Source organism: Camarhynchus parvulus, chromosome 1 (genome assembly GCF_901933205.1).
Source record: "Camarhynchus parvulus chromosome 1, STF_HiC, whole genome shotgun sequence".
NCBI classification, from domain to species: Eukaryota; Metazoa; Chordata; class Aves; order Passeriformes; family Thraupidae; genus Camarhynchus; species Camarhynchus parvulus.
The window spans coordinates 40,973,719-40,993,091 of record NC_044571.1 but is presented as its reverse complement, the minus strand read 5'-3'; the positions used below and the strand labels follow the sequence as shown (position 1 = coordinate 40,993,091).

At 41.0% G+C, this 19,373-nt stretch overlaps 1 protein-coding gene across 1 annotated transcript in view; it reads left to right on the top strand.

Moving 5' to 3' along the window:
- The first annotated feature begins 5,033 nt into the window (after nt 1-5,033).
- Nucleotides 5,034-19,373, top strand: part of HS6ST3 (heparan sulfate 6-O-sulfotransferase 3) — a 274,554-nt gene continuing 260,214 nt past the window's right edge. The window contains exons 1-2 of the mRNA XM_030951793.1: nt 5,034-5,153; nt 5,202-5,566. Coding sequence (XP_030807653.1) covers nt 5,034-5,153; nt 5,202-5,566 — 485 coding nt within the window. The remainder of the gene's footprint in view (nt 5,154-5,201; nt 5,567-19,373) is intronic.

Sequence of the window (19,373 nt, the reverse complement as noted above, 5' to 3'; positions counted from 1 at the left end):
TGTTTCAGTTGGGATTATAGCTGAATACCAGCAAGGCTCCCTGTGTGCCTCCCCACTGTCTGGGCAGTGGACACCAGTAAGCCCATACACAGCCTTACATGCCAGAGATTTTCTTTGCTAGTTAACACACTGTAACTTCAAGCTGAGTTTTGTAAGTGTAACTCGGTTACACCACAGTACAAAATGCAAGAGGGTGAACACAAATTTTTCTGGCTTAAATTGAAACCTACAAATGCTCAGCAGTGTTGTCTCCATTAGTAAATTAAACATGTTCAGAAACTGTCTTGGGTGCTGACACCAAATAGCATGACATGGTCTGACCTACACTGAAGCTATAATCTTGGTCACTGAGTGCTGGTTGGAATTGCTTTCTGGAATGGTTGACTTCCAAATTCTATCCAGAAGTTGTTTGAGAGAGTGCTGGTTGGCACATATCCAAACATGGTTAGAACATTTGGTCATTCTTTATTCTGCTAGATGTAGAAAAAAAGATGACCAAGTTTACCTGGTAGAAAGAGAATCTGCCTTTAAATATCTTAAATATCATTATCTAAAAAATGTAGCTCAAAGTTTTCAGATATGTTTCATTATTGGGAAACTGCCTTCACTGACATTGTAACCTAAATAAAGGCATTGAAAGGTATTCTATTAGTTCTATGAGGAGTTATATGGTTGTAAACAAACAAAAAAGAAAAACACTAGAATGTTGGAAGCAATTTATGATGTTCCAGTTGTCCAAGGTCAGCATCTTATAGAGGTGGAATTATGACTACTAATAATATAAGCATAATAGCTGCAATACAGCAATATAGGATAATAAAGCATAATATAGCTGATCCTTTCTTTCATAAGGAAAACGTGCAGCAATTTGGTGTAAGGAATGACTTGCAGAAGCTCCTGCATGTGGACTGGCATATATGAGACATTGGCTGAAAACACTGTTTCTGGAGTAGTTGCATTCTGAGTAAAGGAATTTAAAGGTGGTCATAGCTAGAATAAAATTATTACATCCAGAAAAAAGAATGGCAAGCAAGAGAAGTGTGAAGTAACAATCCTTATACTGAATTACAACTTTATAAGAAGAAGGACTACTGGCAGTATGATGCATAAATTCTTTTACAAGGAAGAATAAGGCACTCAATGTGCCATTGAAATGAAGGTTTGATAAGTGCACATATTAGAATTTAATCTAATCCCTTTAATAAGGGAGGCTTACACTTGAAACATCGAAACAAATTAATCCCAGACAAATTACTGAAGTTGGCATTCACTTATTAACAATTCCTGTCCTCCTGACAAGGGAAACACCTGGGACTTGCTGCATGATGACAAATTTGTTTATTGGAAGTCTCAACTGGCTACAAGTATTGAAACAGCTCAGGTCAAGCAGTGATAAATAATTTATAGAAACCAGTATGAGGTAGGTGTCACTTTAATTTTATATTAACAGATCTATTAAATGTTAACCTTGTCAGACATGCAATTGCTAAATGAAATCATGTTTTTGTACCTTTGCTTCATAAAATATCACTTGCTTACTCATGCATTTTGTACAAACCTTGATGTTGGCAGTGACACGGTTTCACATGCCCATTGCTTCAGACTAGCAAGTACTGTATTATCCTTTAAAATATATTGTAAGTATGCCAATTTTTATTTTTAGCAACTTGGAAAATGTGTTGAGCGTTACCTGGGAATTGGCAAGGACAAGGGACATACTGTGTTGGAATTCTGAAGTATTTTTCTGTGCAACACTTTTACATATTAGCCTGTTTCTGGTAGAAATGAGCGTAGATTTGGCATGTAAACTTTAACAGGTAAAGGTATTCTGCCTAAAATTGTCACAAGGAACAGGTCATTCCAGTATTATTTTATTTGAATGTTTGGTGGGTGAACTCTGAGATACCTGCTGTCTGATTGGGATCTTAGAGAATTCTGAAAAAAAAGAGAATCCTAAGTCTTACATGTAAGTGTTTTATTGTGAAATCCACAAAAAATACATTGATTTTTGTAAGTTTATCTCAAAATTAGCTTTTAACTGACTTTGGATTTTCCTTGTAGTTAAAGTCTCATTGGAGGTTTATAGATGAGTTATGTTTGAAAGGGAAAATGTTGTGATTGAGCAGCGTTTACAACTTTTAGGTCTTAATTTGAACCCAGTCATGATCCCATTAAATCAATGGGAACACTACTGTTTTCAAAATGACCCTTTTCATTGCTTCATTGATGCTAAGGAGTTACAGCCACAGACTTGCAAAGAAGCTAAATGATTTTATTAGAACTTAATCCCACAGGGACTTGCACAGAAACGTGGGCATCTATAAAGAGAACATAAAATACTACCAAATGAAAACTCTGTGTTGTTGGTTGTGCTGTGGTTTGTGACTTTACATAAAGTGTGGTCCATGGACCATCATTAAGAGCATTCAAATTCATAAGTAAAAGCCTGCCTTTGAAAGCTGCATAAATACATTAATTCATTTACACCAAGTAACTTCTTCTAGTTTCAGAAAAAGGAGAATTAAAAGTCAAGTTTTAAAAGTCAAGTTTTTCAGATAAACATAATTATAAATATTTTTACTTCTCTGGTACATCTATTCCATTAATTTTTTTTTACCAGTCTTCATGAATCAGTAACCGTCTTGAGTAAGTTTAAATAAATAAAAATTTAAAATTCTAGTGAAATTGAGGGTTTCTCTGTTTAGCAACTTTAGTTTTGAGCTCCTTTTCATGGAGATGAAGGTACAGTATTAACAATCTGGTATTTAATGAGAAAATCTTAAATTATTATATCTCTGCATCATGTTAAAAGCATCAGAAGAGATACTTGAGTCTAAATCTCTTAGCATCACTTCTATTTCAAATGAATTTAGCCATATTTCTTGTTATGTAGTGGATAGGCTGAGATGAGAACAAAATGTTTCTGGATCTTACACATATAAATATCTAAATTTCTCTAGGACAGGCTTTGTGTCGCCTAGTAAAAGAAAGAGGTGAAAAGATGAACTCACTAAGTCCACACTTTGGAGGCACAGGGAGTCTGGAAGCAGGTGAGCACCAGACTGGTGATGGTCAAAGCAGAGGAGAGAGTCTGGTCTCCCTAAAGGGAAGGTTGGTGCTCTGCTGCTCATGCTGGCAAATAACATGGTGATTTTTCAAGGTGAAAATGCTGTTTTCTACTTCAATAAGAGTCAGTGAGTGCACATCTCTTGTCATTAGACGCAGAAAACTAAATAGGTTTATTTGACCAGACTCTGAATTCTTCTTCCAAAGGATAAAAGGATTTCCAATATTATGGTGCATGGCTGTACAGGGGTGAATTTCACCGAGTAACCCATTATGTTTTCCTTAAAAAATGTCACTGAAGGTAGAAGTGCATCATCTCTTCTCATGTTTTGGCAAGACCCAAAAATTTGCAACTGTCAGACTTTTAGTGGTGTATTACCACTACTATGGGAGGCTGAGAGTGTGCATGCATGTGTGGTAGATGTTTGGAGGTGGGTGGGGTAGGCTGCTGTTCTTGTGGACACCTCTTAACATTTACAGTTTGATCTCCTTCTGTTTAGAACATTTTCTGGTAATTTTTGTGATTTCTGGCAAGCTCTAATGAGAGCAGATACTCTACCCCCAAAAATCCAAGTACTCTTGGTTTCTATAAAAAAGTATTCAGTTTAAAATACATTTGTCTATTTTTATAAGTTCTAAACTTAAGTGATCCCATGGGAAGGCACTGCTCTTCTGTTATCAGCCTTGCAGAGGTGAAGCTGCCTTTAGAGTTGAGCAAAAAAGTTGCTTTAGCACTGTCAGATATCTAATTAATCCCTCAGTAAATAAAAGCATTCTGTAATTAAATAAGCAAGATGTGCAATCAGTTCTAAGACAAAATGCTTTGCATATTAATATATCGTAATCCAGGCTTGGTTTTGGATATGAAGTGTTTGTAACAGACTTTTAACATTATAGGGACCACACTTCAGGCAAAACACTGGGGTTTATTTTTTTTGGCAAAATTCTGCTGAGTGTGATCTGCGGGCTAAAGATTTGAATGTCTATTTAAAAAAAAAAGGATAATTTTCAGTAGGGAAACCTACACACTTTCAGGAGGTGGATTGTTGTAAATACACAAGAGGGATTGAAAAGTAACCTTTTGACATTTTACTGGAGCAGCTGCGCTGCTGGGGAACCGATGTTATTGCCTCGGGGAGGTGAAGGTGTTCTGCGAAGGGGGTTCATGGTTTGGGACGGTTTAGAAGACCGCAAGAACCAGCAGCGCCGCGTACCAGCTACGCTACAATTAGTCAGTTAATCTCTAGGGTGGTCGGCGCCGTCCGCCTCCTTGTATGAAGCACATGGGGTTATAATCACGGCCGTGACACCGGGAAGAGCGCGCGGCGCCCATTCCCGCCGGGAAAGCGATGGGAAATGAGGGATGTAGCGGAGCCCCGCTCACCTGGCTGCTCCCCGGCCCCTCCCATTGGCTGCCCGACGCCCCGCCCCCGCCCTCTGATTGGCTGCTGCCGCCTCCCGCCCCCGCCCCGCGCGAGGCAGGTCCCGGTCCGGTACCTGGAGGGGAGCGCGGGGCGGCTTCCCCGCCCCCGCCGGGCCGCCGCGCGCTCCCATTGGTGGCAGGGCCGGCGTGCTAGGCCCGCCCATTGGCTGGCTGGGCGGCCGGCCCGGTCGCGATTGGCCGGCGGGCGGGGGGCGGGGCGCGCCCGCCGGGAGCCGGGCGCTGTGTTTGGGCTGGAGTTGCGGCGGAGCGGGATCGGGAGCGGAGCTGTGCGCCCGCCGCCGGGTAGCGCGTTCCGGGCACGGCGCTCGGAACAGCCGCGGGCAGGGGCGCGGGATGGTGGCCTCGGGCGGGGTGCGGCGCGGCGCGCTGGGCTGAGGGGAGCGAGCCGCGTCGCCCGCCTGCCAGGACCATGCCGTCGGAGGGGGAGCCGTGCGCCCCTCGGCTGCGGGATCCGAGCGGGGCGGCCGCCCCGGCAGCGGCCGGCAGCGCCTGATCCCGCGCCGCGCTGCCCCCGCGCACCGCCATGGATGAGCGCTTCAACAGGTGGCTGCTGCCGCCGCTGCTGGCGCTGCTCTTCCTGCTCATCGTCTACCAGTACGTGTCGCCCGCCTGCCCCGGCGCCGCCTGCTCCCGCCGCCCGCCGGCCTCCGCCGCCCGCCGCGGGGGGGGCCCGGAGGAGCGGGAGGAGGAGGAGGAGGCGGCGGTGATGCCGCGGCTGGCGGCCAAGTTCCCGTTCGCCCGGGGGGAGCTGTGCCGGCGGGTGCGGTTCGACATGCGGGGCCGCGACGTGATCGTCTTCCTCCACATCCAGAAGACGGGCGGCACCACCTTCGGGCGGCACCTGGTGCGCAACATCCACCTGGAGCAGCCCTGCTACTGCCGGGCCGGGCAGAAGAAGTGCGCCTGCCACCGCCCGGGTGGCGACAAGGACACCTGGCTGTTCTCCCGCTTCTCCACCGGCTGGAGCTGCGGGCTGCACGCCGACTGGACCGAGCTCACCAGCTGCGTGCCCGCCGCCATGGAGCGCCGCGGCTGCGCCGGCAACCGCACCCTCAGGTCAGTGCCTTCTTTCCAGATGCTCCAAATCAGATCCCGCCTTTCCCAGCGCCCTGGGAAGGTGCCGTGGCAGCAGGGCGAGAATTGTCCGCTGCCGTCCTCAATAGGAAACAAACTGCGGGGTGTTCCGGGGGAGGGTCTGCTGTGGGCACTTGCCTACCCGCTGTGTTACCTGCGGTGCTTTCGCTTTGCCTCTGATTCGCGCTGACTCCGCGCAGCGCGCCCGCAGCTGCCTTTGGCGCGGGTTAGCGGAGAGAAACTCCGCTCCTTCTCCCGCAAGTTTCTCCTCTCTGTCCGTCCTCTCGAAACTCGTCTTTAACAAATCACTACGCTCTTCTGCAGTAAGCAGAGTGCCCCTGCAGAATCTGGATGGATCGCTGCAGCTGCTGAATGTTGTAACTAGCGGAGTTGGAAGTATCCAGAAACCCTTAAACTCTCTCCCACCCGTGTTTCGCGTTGGCACATAGGCAGGGTCTGCGCTTCCCGTGCCGTCCTGGCCGCTCGCTCTCCCTGCAAGCTCGGGAGAACATGTGTGGTCTCTGTACTGGCAAAAATCGCACTATGAATGTCCCTTTGGTGACCTGATGGCAGTGGAAAAGGGAATTCTGTGTGCACACCGCCTCTCTGCATGTTGTAGTGTAGTTTTGTTGGGTCTTGTGAAAGATCTTGCCTGTTCTAGACATGGAATAATTGTCGAATGGGTGATCTCTCTGGATAAGAGATATCTCTGGGTGATTCAGGAAGTTTTGGTCTTTGTTCTGATTTATTCACCGTTCAGTCAGATTATTCAGGCTAGCATTAGAACCTGTCTCTATTTGATTTTGGGCATGTGTGTTAAGGAGTTGTGAGCTGAATTCACTTAAAGCTCTGCACTTTAATAATTGTAATTTCAACTCTGTAAAACATTAAGGAAAATATAGGAAGAATGGCTTTTAAAAAGTTACTTAGTTTGGCAGCTACCTTACGTTCTTTCATTTTAGTATCCATCTTGATTTTATGAGTCCACAAACTTCAAATTTTCAGTAGAATTACTTCCACGTTGTGGTTTGTGTCTTGTCACTTAACATGTATAGTCCGTGACATTCATGGGCACATTTTCACAGGGTTTATTCATCAGTACAATAGAGCTGATTATTGTTGTTGTTGAACAATTTGAAGGTTATTTGATGTGAACATCAAAGGCCTTCCCATACGGCAAAGCTAGTTGCATTTGGAAAGACTCCAGTTAGGATAATTTAAATTTATTGTGGAGGTTGTGGACTTTAGCTATACTTGCAGAATACTGATAAGGTAATTCGTACAATTTTATGAAAAAAATTTAGCTGAATATGAAGTGTTTGTATTTGCTGATGGAAGAGAAATGCTGTGAATGTCTTCAAGGACAAAATGACTTGGTGGTAGGTGTAGAGCTTTAAGGGATATTCAAGAAACTTGCAATGTAAAAGGGAGGGGAGGAGGAAGAGTAATACTTGTAAAAGTGTCTGAAAATACATAATCTGCCAGTGAAATCCACTTTTTCTCTCATAAAGAATATTAGTAGGTAAACGACTGAATGCTAAATTCAGTTGCAAAGATATTACAAATGGGCAATAAAATTGGAGTAGTGGCTTCAGTACTATTAGAGAAAAACATTCTTGTATTAGGTAAATTTAAAACTTCAAGTTGAACTACACAGCCAGTCATAGTAGTTATTCAGTGCATAGTTAGTAATTACTTTGACTGAAAAAAGACGTGTAGTGATACTTTGCTATTATAGGTAAGCAGTGTTTTCTGGGTTTTTTTGGCTACTTATTTTTTTTAAATTAGTGGATCGATTATTTGACTAGTGTAAGATTGCAGTTCTTGATTTGTCTTTACGAGGGAAGCGCTGTGAATTTATTGCATGGTTTTAATACATGTTTATTCTTGTATTATAACCTGTGCTGGGAGACATCTTTACATTTTCCCTTTTGTTTTGTCAATATAACCATGTAGCTTGGCTTCTGCTTCTCTAGAAACTCTAAAAGGAATCAAATAACCCTAAAGTATGGATTATCTCTGCTGTGAATGTCTTTGCTACTGGTGAAATTGGAATCAAGCCCAAACTACTTTGCTGTACTATGACAGGCATGGATTTAAGTATTTTTTTAATGTCTGAATGGAGAATTGAGGAGACTGAATACCTAAAATAGGCAAGAAACTAGCATACGAGTCTAACGTGAAGTGTACTGAGTATTTTCAAGTCGTCTTTAAAGCTCCTGAATGTATTTGAAGCACTAGACTTCCTTGAGTAGCTCAACTTTTCTCTTCTGCCTTCCAGCTATGGTGTCAGAAAATGAGGCTAAATTGGTTAAATATCTGACAATGGATTTTCTTTGTGGCCAGGAAAACTTTTTTTACAGATTTGGTACCAAGGTGTTTGATCTCCTGTGCCGTATATTTGATGCAGTGAAGATGTTTTGTGTATTTCAGATTTTTTTGGTTTGTTTGTTTCTCCACTAGCAGGTGTTAATATAATCTATTCTTTCAGATCCTGGTATATGCAGTCTGTCTTCTAGTACAGCAGAGGGAATAAGGATTTTTAGTGTATGATAGTGAAAATTTGTTTCTTAGAGTGCTAAAAATATTGCTAAAAAGTTAGATTAAGTCCTGCCTTTTAACACAGATCTTCAGAAGATTTCATGAAGAAACTATAATTAGAATTCATGGGGGAAGGGGCTAGCTGATAAGGAGTGGATGGTCATGGTAAAGGTCCTGGAAGATCTGTGAAGCACAACATATCTTCAGTTTTTTTCTTTCATGGATAGTGTTTTTAAATCACATTAGGGTTTTGAAGAGAATTTTTCTTAGTTTTTCCTCTTCGTAATACTGGAGTTTTGAAGTCTCAGGACCCAAGATGAAACATGGGGCAAAAACTGATGCTGTGCTCCAGAAATCTGAACTTCTTTAAGTCCAAGTGCCAGCATGGACTTTTACCTCTATGAGACTTAATGGTATGGTGTGCCTTGTCCCAGCTTCAATATGAAAAGTTGTTGGTTATTAATGTATTGGATGCTACTGTGAAGTTGTAGAACTGTCTCTCTTTTGTTAGAAAACAAAATGACATTACTTTTCATTTGAATGACATTACTTCAAAAAACAACCAAACCAAGACAAAAACTGGAGATTTATTCCTTCAAATGTTTGCATATGTTTTCATTTTCAGGATGTGAGATTTTCTGCTAAAATACCTAAGTGTCTACAGAGCCAGGCTATTCGTTTTTCATACTCATGTGTAGCTTTCACCTTTACAAAAGCTGCTCTCTGTATAGTGCCTTTAATTTTTTTTTTTTAAATTCAAGAATTTCTTTTTAAAGAAACAGTCTTTTATGTGTTTGCATTGCCCTCTGAGGAATCCATTGAAGTTGGTGTTCAGCTCCACCCCCAGAACTTGGCTTTCCTTCAGAGGTGCCAAGAAGCTGAGACTGTGGAATCTTAGCCAGTACTGCTTGAGGAAAGAATGGGAAGAGAAATGGTGTGAGATGTCTAACCTACTATGCCAGGGAACAGTTGGTGTCAAGTCTGAGTGACATTAGGCTGCCTCTGCAGACAGTGGGGGGGAATAGAATAGCACAGGCAGCTCTTTTAATGGTCTCAGACATGTCTGAGACCTGCTGAATTGTCTTCTGGAGAGCCAGTTCTTCCATTCACTGATACTAGGGAAAGACTAGAATTATGAATTGGGACTCTGTGTCTAAAACTAGAAAAGTTCCACGTCCAATATTGCAGAGACATTGTCTAAACTGATTGTCTGCCTCTGTTAGGTTGCCAGGTAATCCTTGGGGTATGAGGTAGGGCTTGCTTTGCGTCTCTGCTCTGTGGAGAAGGGGTTGAGAGAACCTGAGAAGTCCTGATCAAGGCACTTTTTTATCCCTTGCTGATGATGCCTGCAGTATAATGAATAATTATTCATTATTGTTTATTTGAAGTTTGATTAAACTAGGAAGGGAATCTTTTAAACTATACACTTGAAAGAACACTTTATTGCAAGTTTTGTCTAATCTTCTAATATGAAACAGTGAAATCACTCAAGTTGTGTAAACCCCATAAGCTTTATTGTTAATGCAGTTTAGTTTTCAAAACTATTGATATTCATTAATTCACTTCCATTATACTCTGTGTTTCCTTGTCCTTTTTAACTTGCCATATGCTACATTTTTCTATGGAAGTGTAAATCAGCAGTAAACCCATGAGTCCTGAAATGGAGAAAGCTGAATAGAAAATATTAGTAGAATTCTTTTTCCTTCTTTGGATTCCTTTATTTGACTGATATATAATATATAATTTGACTATTGTGTGTTTTTTAAGATCTAGCTATAAGATAACGTAAGACAGACTCTGGTCTTTGCAGCTGTGGTAACTGATCAGCAGAAAAAGGTAAGAGTGTTAATTGAAAAATAGGACTATGCTGAAGATAGTGGAGAGAAGAGAATAAAAAGTCACAAATATTTAAACTGAAAGAGAAGCACAAATTCTCTTGTACCTTAGTATCTTCTACTGAAATGAGCCAGTAAATTCTATACAGTTTTTAAAATAAATATAAGGAACAACAAAGACTAAACAATTTCCAGTGGTCCTGCTACTGACTGTGGGTTTTTTACTTCCTTACCTGTCTCCAGTGTAATCTGCTCAAGGGTTTCATTGTCCTTAAAATTGAAAAGTGGTGTTGTCTTCCCCAAGTGCCTTGTGTGAATCTTGTTAACTTCAATTTTAAGCCCATTGCATCTTCTGTCTTTTGAGTACCTGAGAACAAATGGATCTCGTTTTCTCTGCAGTGCCTTCTGGGTACTTTGGTTCTTAGGAAGACTTCTTTCAAGCCTCCCTGCTTAAATAGTAACCAAAGCCAATTCACTCTGTCTTTATTGGAGGAACACAAAGAATGGCCTACTCTTTGGTAGTCGTTTCCTTGAAAAGTGATGTTTCAGTGGGGATACAATATTTTGTCTCTTATGTGTAGTACAAAATGGACCAGAAAAGATTACTTGGCTTATTCTGAAAGTTGTGCTTGTGGTCATACACTTCACTGATGTTTACCATTTTGCAGTTGCCTGACATTGACTGTCAGCTTGGGATTTAGACATTATTCATTTTATTATAGACTATTACTTATATTTTCCACTGTCTTTTTGTAGGAGCTTTGTGCTCATCCCCTGTGGATTTCATTCCCCTTCTGTCAATTTCTTTAATTTGCAAAATTGATTAAAGTTTTTTGTTCTTCCTAGCTTTTCATCATTGGCACATTTAGTAAAAATGATTTTATTTTCAGCATCCATGTTGTTGATGCAAACATAGAATAGAATGAAGTCCCTTTGTAATAAATCTTTTGTTTGATAACTCTCAGAATTGCTTTCCAGGGGGTTCTGCCTTGCCACATCCTATTTTTTTTCTGGACTCTGTTTTCTTTTTGGCTTATGGGAGTAATTGGAGTTGCTTGAAGTTGTCCTTTTTTTTTTTTTTAAGCATTTGCTTTCTTATATTCCTATTTTAAGCCAATTGCTGTATTTTAAAGGGAAATTAGGCTGTTTTGGTCCAAATTGATTGAGATAGTAATGCTATATTTTTCTTCTATTTGTTTACAGACAACTTGTCTAGAACTTGTGGCAAGAACTAGCAACTATCCTTAACTACTTTTGCACTGTATGTGTCACCTGTGAGTTTTCTCCTGTCAGAATAGCAGACAAATGATTGATGTACCAGAACTTTTCTGCATCAAGGTTGTCACAACCCTGAAAAATCTTTCACCCAAGTCTTGTCTTCAGACTTTTGAAGATACTGCTATAAATCTCAGCAGGTTGCCTACGAAAAATGACTAGAACTCATGTTTACTGTTAATTGCTAGGAATGATAAAAGAGTGGTCAGCACTATTTCAAATTGGAACAGATAGTTCTTACTCATCTGTCATTGTAATTTATGGGTAACTGGAACAGAGTAAGTGTTGAGCCAGGAAGGTGCATGCTGTGAAAATGCTCAGCTGTACTGCAGTTCTAGTTGTCTGGAAGAGAATTTAGTGATTTATCCAAACAAATCTGCCTTTTCCTGGTGTTTCTTTCTGGAAAATAGGCTGTCTAATAAGGTTTTCTTTACAGTGCAGGAGCTGTTCTCTTTCTTGTGCAGCAGCCAGGCAGAGAAGTCCTGTGGGAGAAGAAAAGAGTGGAAGTGTCAGGATCATGCCCTAGGGCTGTACAGTGTTATAAGACATAGCCTCTGTTTTGACTTTGTCATGTTACGATGCTTTTTAAATTTCTATTAACCATCTGCCTCATTTAGAATCCTCTTGAGTAGGATACTGCTTAAATTCTTACAGAGCATTGGGATATGTATTGGTTTGAGGCAGAATGGGAAAGGTTATTTTGTGAATGGGAAAAGTTGCTGTGTAATGCCATTACATGGATAGAGCTCAGATCTGTAGACCCAGCCAGTGGCAAAAATAGGAATAAAATTGTAAGCTTGCTTGTGGAGTTTTTTTTTGAGAACTCTTTGTGGAGAAGAAAAAAGTCTCTGCCAGCTCAGCTCTGGTGATCACAGAGAAGCTCAATGGAAAGTGTAAAAGATGTGGTTGAACTGAATGATTTCTCCCTTCAGGTGTGTTGACAGTTTTCAATGTCCTAACTGCTAAGTAAGCAAGAGTAAAGTGTCTCCTCCCAGAGTTTGGTGAACCCATGGCAGTGAACTGAGCTTCTGTATAATGTAAAGCCTCTGCTGCTGCTTGTGCAGAATGAGATCCAGTGAGAGCTAGGGGAAGCCTGTATTCTTTAATATTTTTAGTATTGCATTCAACTTCCTGCCTGTTCTCTGCAAGTATTTATAACCCAAATTTCTATGATGTCGTAATGTTCCCAGTTGTTTCAGAAGGTAACTTTAAGTCCCTTAAAAGCTCTATTATTGCTGAGCAAGGTTTTAAACACTGTGTAGGAGGCTAATTGCATGAATTAGGAGTCTCATTTGGACAGCCTCTAGATTACAGTTATTCAGCCCTGAAACAACTACTATTTTAAGGGAAAAAACTTAACAGAAGTATTTTGGGATTTTGTTTGAGATGGCATGAATCTTCTTTCAGAGAAATTGCTAGAGTAGCAAAATCAATAACTCTTGAAGTACTTATGTTCTGTTACATGATCAGTACTTGAGATCTCAATATGTATTGACTGAAAAGGTGTAAAATGGGTTCTTGTAACGATAGGACCTATTAGGATTTTGATTCTGCTGTGAAGATTACGCTTAGGTGATCTTATGTGTACTTCTAAAAAGATTCGGAGTGTGGCCCCCAGCTTAAAGTCATCTTAGAAAAAACAATGTTTAAACTTAGTGTCTTAACCCCCATTTTTTTTTCTTAATTCTGTAATCTGTTAGAAAATGCTTGATGTAAATGTGGTACAGTGTATATGTACATACACTTATATGTCAATTGTGAAAGTGACAGGGTCATGCAGGGTGGACTGTGGCTCTGAGTGTTTAAAAACTCAATGGAAATAACAAACATACTGGCGTAGCAGTGAATGAACTTTGAATGCCATATGAAGAATAATGTTGGGATGGGAAAGCAATGAGCAGATGCAACTTCATTTTCCAGAGAATGGAACAAACCATGATATTCATAATTGACTCGAGACTAATATTTCCCATTCTGTGAAGTAACTTGATGTTGATGAGAAGTCTTGCCACATGGTGCTCTTTGATACAGGAAGGAAATGGTCCCTTCAGGGGATGTGTGCGCAGGAGCTGACATCTCTGAGACCACTTACTTTCTGCAAATAAATTAAATTGAATATGAGGTCAGTGAAATAAAGTGCTTCAAAAAGCACTAATAAAAACTACAAATTTTTCTTATTTCTCATCTAAATTCTAATGATCTCAGTGTAAAGAACTTGATGACTTGCAGATTTCCATTTGATTTGCAAGCTGGCTTTTGTTTAGATAGAAAATACATTTTTTTCTCAGTGTTTGTATATTTGCATACTTGAAAGTGTCTACTTGCAATTTTTTACTTTAATTCCATGTATCTTTGCACACAGGCTCTGTCTGAGAATGTGGGGAGAGGAGGAATAGCAACTGATGGTGTTTGCTTGAGGAGCTCTTCCAAGGAAGAGAAGAAAGAGGAGAAGCGGTGTAGGTATAAACTGAGCCTCAAGTGAGAGTGAAGTCTGGAGTAAGCAGGGAGCAGAAATAACTCTGCAGTCTTGCAAGGTCAAGGAAGGATCAAAATTATGCAATTTGAAAGTTTTTTTTCCAATACAAATGGTTTAGGGTTTAAAGCTCTCCATATGTTCATTTTATACTTGCTGGAACAGAAATATACAGAGGTAATGAAAAACTTCAAGTACAAAGTAGTTTGAACTCCTGTTTTACATAGGTATTTTATTTTTAGATAAGTGTTGTAGTAAAAGACCCAAATAGTAAGTTAAGCATCTTAGTTCCAGCGGTGTAAATCCCTAACAGCAGAGTTGTCAGGTGGTGTTTTTATCCTTTAACTAGACTTTAATTTTTAGTGATAGGAGTAGGACCATTATTTTCCAAGAAGTTCCCAATGTAAATGATGAATAACTTCTGCAACTGCAAAACCTTTGTTTTCATGCCAGAAACGCCTCTGTCAGGCTAAAGCTAGGTCATTTCTATTGCTGACTTAACAAGGTTCAGATGAGAAGAGTAACTCAATGAAATATTTTGTTGTTTGCTACTACAAGTCATTTGGATTTATAGCATTACGTAGGAAGGGACTCTGGCAGTCATGTAGCTCAAACCCCTGCTTAAAATCAGTCTAACTAGAGCAGGTTGTTCTTGGACATGCCTGGAAATTTTGAGTAACTCCAGGGATGGTGGTGCCACAGGGTCTCTGAGCAGCTTCTTGCAGTGTTTGGCCACCCTCATGGGCAAAAGAGCTTTTCTCTTCAGCTAGCAGAAATGTTCCATTTTCCACATTGTGTTGGTTTCTTCTTGTCTTACTGCTGTGTGCATCTGAAAAGAGTCAGGTGATGACTTTTCTATTTACTCCCACATGAGAATTGAATAGAGTAATGTCCTCAAACAGAACAAGCCTCATGTGGTGACTCTTCATGTGTCCCAGCCCCTTCATCAGCTTGGTGGCCCTCTGCTGGCAGTTCCCACTGTACCAAGGTCTGCCTTTTATTGGTGAGCTGAAAATCAGACCCATCAATCCAGGTGCTGAAAGGTGGAGTGAGGGGAAGTCACTTGCCCCAGCCTGCTTAGTTGCCAACGGAGCTCGATCCTTGGTTAGCCTGCTTCACTTCCCAAGGGTGCATTTTGGTCACTCAGCAGTGTCCACCAGGAGCCCCACATCTATTTCTGCAGAGCTGTGTTCACTGCATGCCCAGCCTGTCTTGTGTGTTACTTCACCTCAGGAGCGAGTTTTCTCTTTTACTTAGAATCATAGAATCATAAAACGGTTTGGGTTGGAAGGGATATCAAAGATCATCTGGCTCCAATCTGCCTGCTGTAGTCAGGGACACCTTCCACTAGAACAGGTTGTTCAAAGCCCTGTCCAACCTAGCCGTGAACATTTTCAGAGATAGTCCACAGCTTCTCAGTCCTACCACCCTTACAGTAAATCATTTACCATGGCTGACCTTCATGTGTTTCCCATCAACACAGTTCTCCAGTGTGGGATTACCCCTGAACCTGCTGACTGGTAGACTCTGTCCTACCATCCAGGTCGTTAATAGAGAGTTTTAAACACCATTGGCATCACTGCCAGTTCTTGAGTGACGCCACAGGTTATCAGGCACCAGTTGGATTTTGTATGGTATCCCTGTCCCACCAGCATGCCTCAAATTCCACAGTGGGAGACCATAGCAAAATCCTTGCTGATGTCAGTGCAAACAACATCCCCTGCTCCAGGGAAGTTGCTCACTCACCTTTCCAGGGATGGAGATGAACTACCAGGGATGGAGGGAACTACCAGCCTGTAGTTCCTTGAATACTTCTTGAAGCTAAGTGTACAGTTTGGTTTTTATTTTTGGAAATTGGGAAGAAAGATTACAATGGAGAAGATGCAACATGAGAAGGTGTTGAAGTAGGTATTTTAACTGTTACTTGTTCCTCAATTTGAGAATTCTTGGAACAGGCTCAGAAACGATATTTATTAAATAAATGAAGGATATATGCAATGATTTTTTTTTCAATGTGGGCATCACATTAGTTTGTTGGAAGAAACAACTTATTACAGCAGTAACTTTTTAAATGGGCTATGATGCTTCTGTGACATCCGGTGTAAAGCTGGCATTAAGCATGTGTTACAAAAAATATGTTCCTTTGTACATTTATTGTAAGAATGGGATGGTATGTTCCTCTGGTGACTGGGAGGGTATTTTTCTTATTAAATTGATTTTAGTAGGTAAATTAGCACTTGAGTAGCAGTTCAGTAAATAAGAGGCAATCTGTTCCAGGATATGTTGCGTCAGCCATTTCTATTGAATTGTTTTTATCAAAAAAGCTACCATTTTTATAATTTCCATATTCATATTGAAGATGGTGTTCTTCAGAGCTCTAACTTCCATCTACAGTGCTAATGTTATTAAGATGATTTCTCCTTTGTTAAGGAGAAATCATCTTCTGTGTTAACATGAGAACTTCTCAGAGTTTGTAATGAAAGAACATACCTGTTTTGCCTTTTTTCCCCTGAATTATTGGATTGAACTCTCAATATATGTCAGATTTTATTGTGCAAGTTTCAGAGCTTCTGTAGGCAAATACAGAATCCAGAAAAAAAAAAGAGCAGCAAATATATAGGCAAAGAACTTTGCATTTATTTAAAGTGGATTATAAAGGCTTTACAGTGCCAAGCAGAAAAGATTCAGAAGATGTGAATAGTTAGTGTGTGCATATTTATTTTTTAGTGCTTAACACTTTACTTACATGAAGTAAAGGTTTAAAGTCCCTGTTTTCAAGACAGACTTGTGTCACAAGCTTCAGCTCAATTGTGTTAAAGTGGTCATGCCTTTTTGTCAGGCTTTTAAAGCCTGAAAACACACATTGAAATTATTTTCTTCAAACTGAGAATTTAGTTGCCTAAATGAAAGGAGTAACTGAAATTACTTTTCCTAAACAGCTCAGGCCCTCTCTAACACGTTTCTTTCTTCAGCAAAGTCTTTGTTTTGCTCTCCAGAGCCATGTAAATGTATTTTGAGTTTTGCAGCACTGCCTCTGACTTGTGCAGATTACTTTTTATCAGGCTATACCTCTTTTCATTTTGATTGAATTGCCAGATACCTGACAATGGGATAAAGAATCCCACTGTGATATGGGTCAGTACCAGCCATCTAAATGGCTGCTGGGCCTTGCAGTAGAGTAATAGGAAAACTGATGGACTGCATCTGACTTAGAGGTTGACTGGGAAGCTTCAGTGCTGCCGCACAGAACTGTGGCTTTGATTAGGAGAGCAGTGGGGATGCTAGAAGTTTATCATTCTTCTTTTGTGCTCTGCTACTTGTATTCCAGAACATTTTCAGGTAGTTTCAAGGAAAATATTAAGCATAAATCCAAACAAAATGCAAAAAAGGTGAATTGGGAAGTCTTCATTAGCCAGAAGGTCGTTGGAGTTGCATGGATATTTTAAGCCAAATTGCATGTTGTGTATCCTTTCAGGAGGTAGAATTTATGCTATATGCCTAAAGGATTTTCCCTTTGTACTGTATATATGGTTAGCAGAAGAGCTTAGAAGAACATGGAGAATATGCAGATTTCTTTTTTACAATCACTTTATTTTTATCTTTTTTTTTTTTCCTGTAAAGATGCCTACTACTTCTTGGATTACTCGGGTCATTTTCTACACTTCTGGTTTACTTTCTTGGCAGCCTGATGTTGTCCAGTCTCCCACATTGCTGTCCTTTCTATCTTGCCAACTCTTTTGCCTTTGTTTTAAATGTTTTCCTTGTGTGACTCACATCCCCGTTGCATTGTACCTGCTTGCTGTGCATACAGAGTGAGCTGGTTGGAGTAGTGCTCCTCTCTGCTCAGCGTGTCCAGCAAGCTGCAGGCTTGAATCAGCTCTTGGGCTTGTCTGCCCTGTTAAAGTTCAAAGGGACTTTTAGCTGTTTGGCTTTGCAAGAGCTACCAGCACTGACCAGTTTAATTTATCCTAAATTCTTTCTTTTATTGTTCTCTCTTTCCCTAGCAGTACACAGAAACAGATGATAAAAAAAAATGTCTTTTCTTCCTATCTAAAAAGCCAGGGGATTGAAAAGATGCATTTTTGTGTAACTCTGTGTTTCTGTCTTCTCCCTTAAGCTGCTGCTCAGAGGGCTTTTATAATTGCTTCCTTTTGATTTGGGTTCCTAGTTTGTCCCAGGATAAAGCATTAAACAATTGCAAGTTGTCTTGGTAGCACATGGCTCAGTCTTCTACTTTTGCAATGACTTGGAGAAGAAGGATTTAAGCTTAGTGTTGACAGTATTGGCAGAAAAATACTGTGTTTTACCATCGACTGTCTGATGGCAGTACTGAACCCCAGCTCTGCAGTGTGAGACACCAGTTCCATCCTGAGGCAGGAGCACGGGTGATGCCTCAGGTTTTAGCTGTTATATTTTTCACATTCTGTACTGCTTTAGTGTGTGGTTCTGAACTTCGTTTTAGGGGATAGTAAGCTCTCTTAGTGAAGGAGTGAAGGCTGATCTGGAACAGAGACCAGATGGAGCTAAAGAATAAAGTAGGTATTTATTAGGAGGCCTCAATGGATCCACCTTGGGCAGCACAAGAGCCCAGCCAGGGCTACACCCAAGATGAGCCCAGAATGGTCACCAAATGGACGACTGGTCATGAAGTCTCACATTTTTATAAGTTCTGGTCCATTAGCATATTGGAGTTACTGTCCAGTTACAGCTTTAGCCCATGAATTCCCATCCTTCTTGTTTTTCTCTCTTCATTCTGCTGTTGTTTATGCTCTTGGGTGTAAAATCTGGATCTGCTGTCCTTGGTCCCCAGTGAGAGAAGGAATTGTTTTGTCTACCTACTCCATGAAGACAACTTACTATCCCCTCATATGAAGCTCAGAATTACACACTAAAGCAGTACACAGTGTGAAAACCATAAAAGCTAAAACCTGAGGCATCAAGGGGAGTCCTTCCCAGCAGGTGAAGGAAGGCAGATAGGCCCTGGCTTTGTCCCCTGCCATAGAGGCAAAGGAGGGAGGTGCTGAAGCTCCTGTAACCTGGGGAGAAAAGGTGATGGTTTGATGGGACTGGAAATGTATCAAGTAAAGATGAGAACTTAGGTACAAGTAGAGGGGGAGATATCCCTGGGTTATATAGAGGAAAAAGGGATTTCATGAGAGAAGCAATTTGCAAGGAAATCCAAATAGAACATCTGTTTGCAACAAGACACAGGAAAGCACACTTCTCTAGCAAGCTAATTTTCAGCAGGTGTATTTGCTCTGCAGTGACTTCAATCTTAGTAGTCAATTTTTAGCTTCAAATTTTTGAGCTAATTTTAAGCAGTTAGCACATGCTTTCTCATTATCTTCTAATACAGATTTGTTTGCTTCCTACTTCTTGAATTCACATCTAGTATCTGAATTTTTATTTGCTTTTCTCTATAATCACAGGTTTGAAATTAAAAGAAACAGCAGCTCATGAAAAATCATGTATGTTATTCCAGGTCCTGGAGCCTCATGAGCAATGTGCTGTGTAAATGCACACAAGCGGACTTTATTGTGTGGCTGTTCTCTTCCCCTTCTTTCTCTTTGGAGCCCTTTCATTCTGTTCTAACCTCCTGGTTGTATTTCTCCCTGCTCAGCCTGGTGCCTGCATGGCAGCAGCAGTGGCTGAGGCAATGACTGAT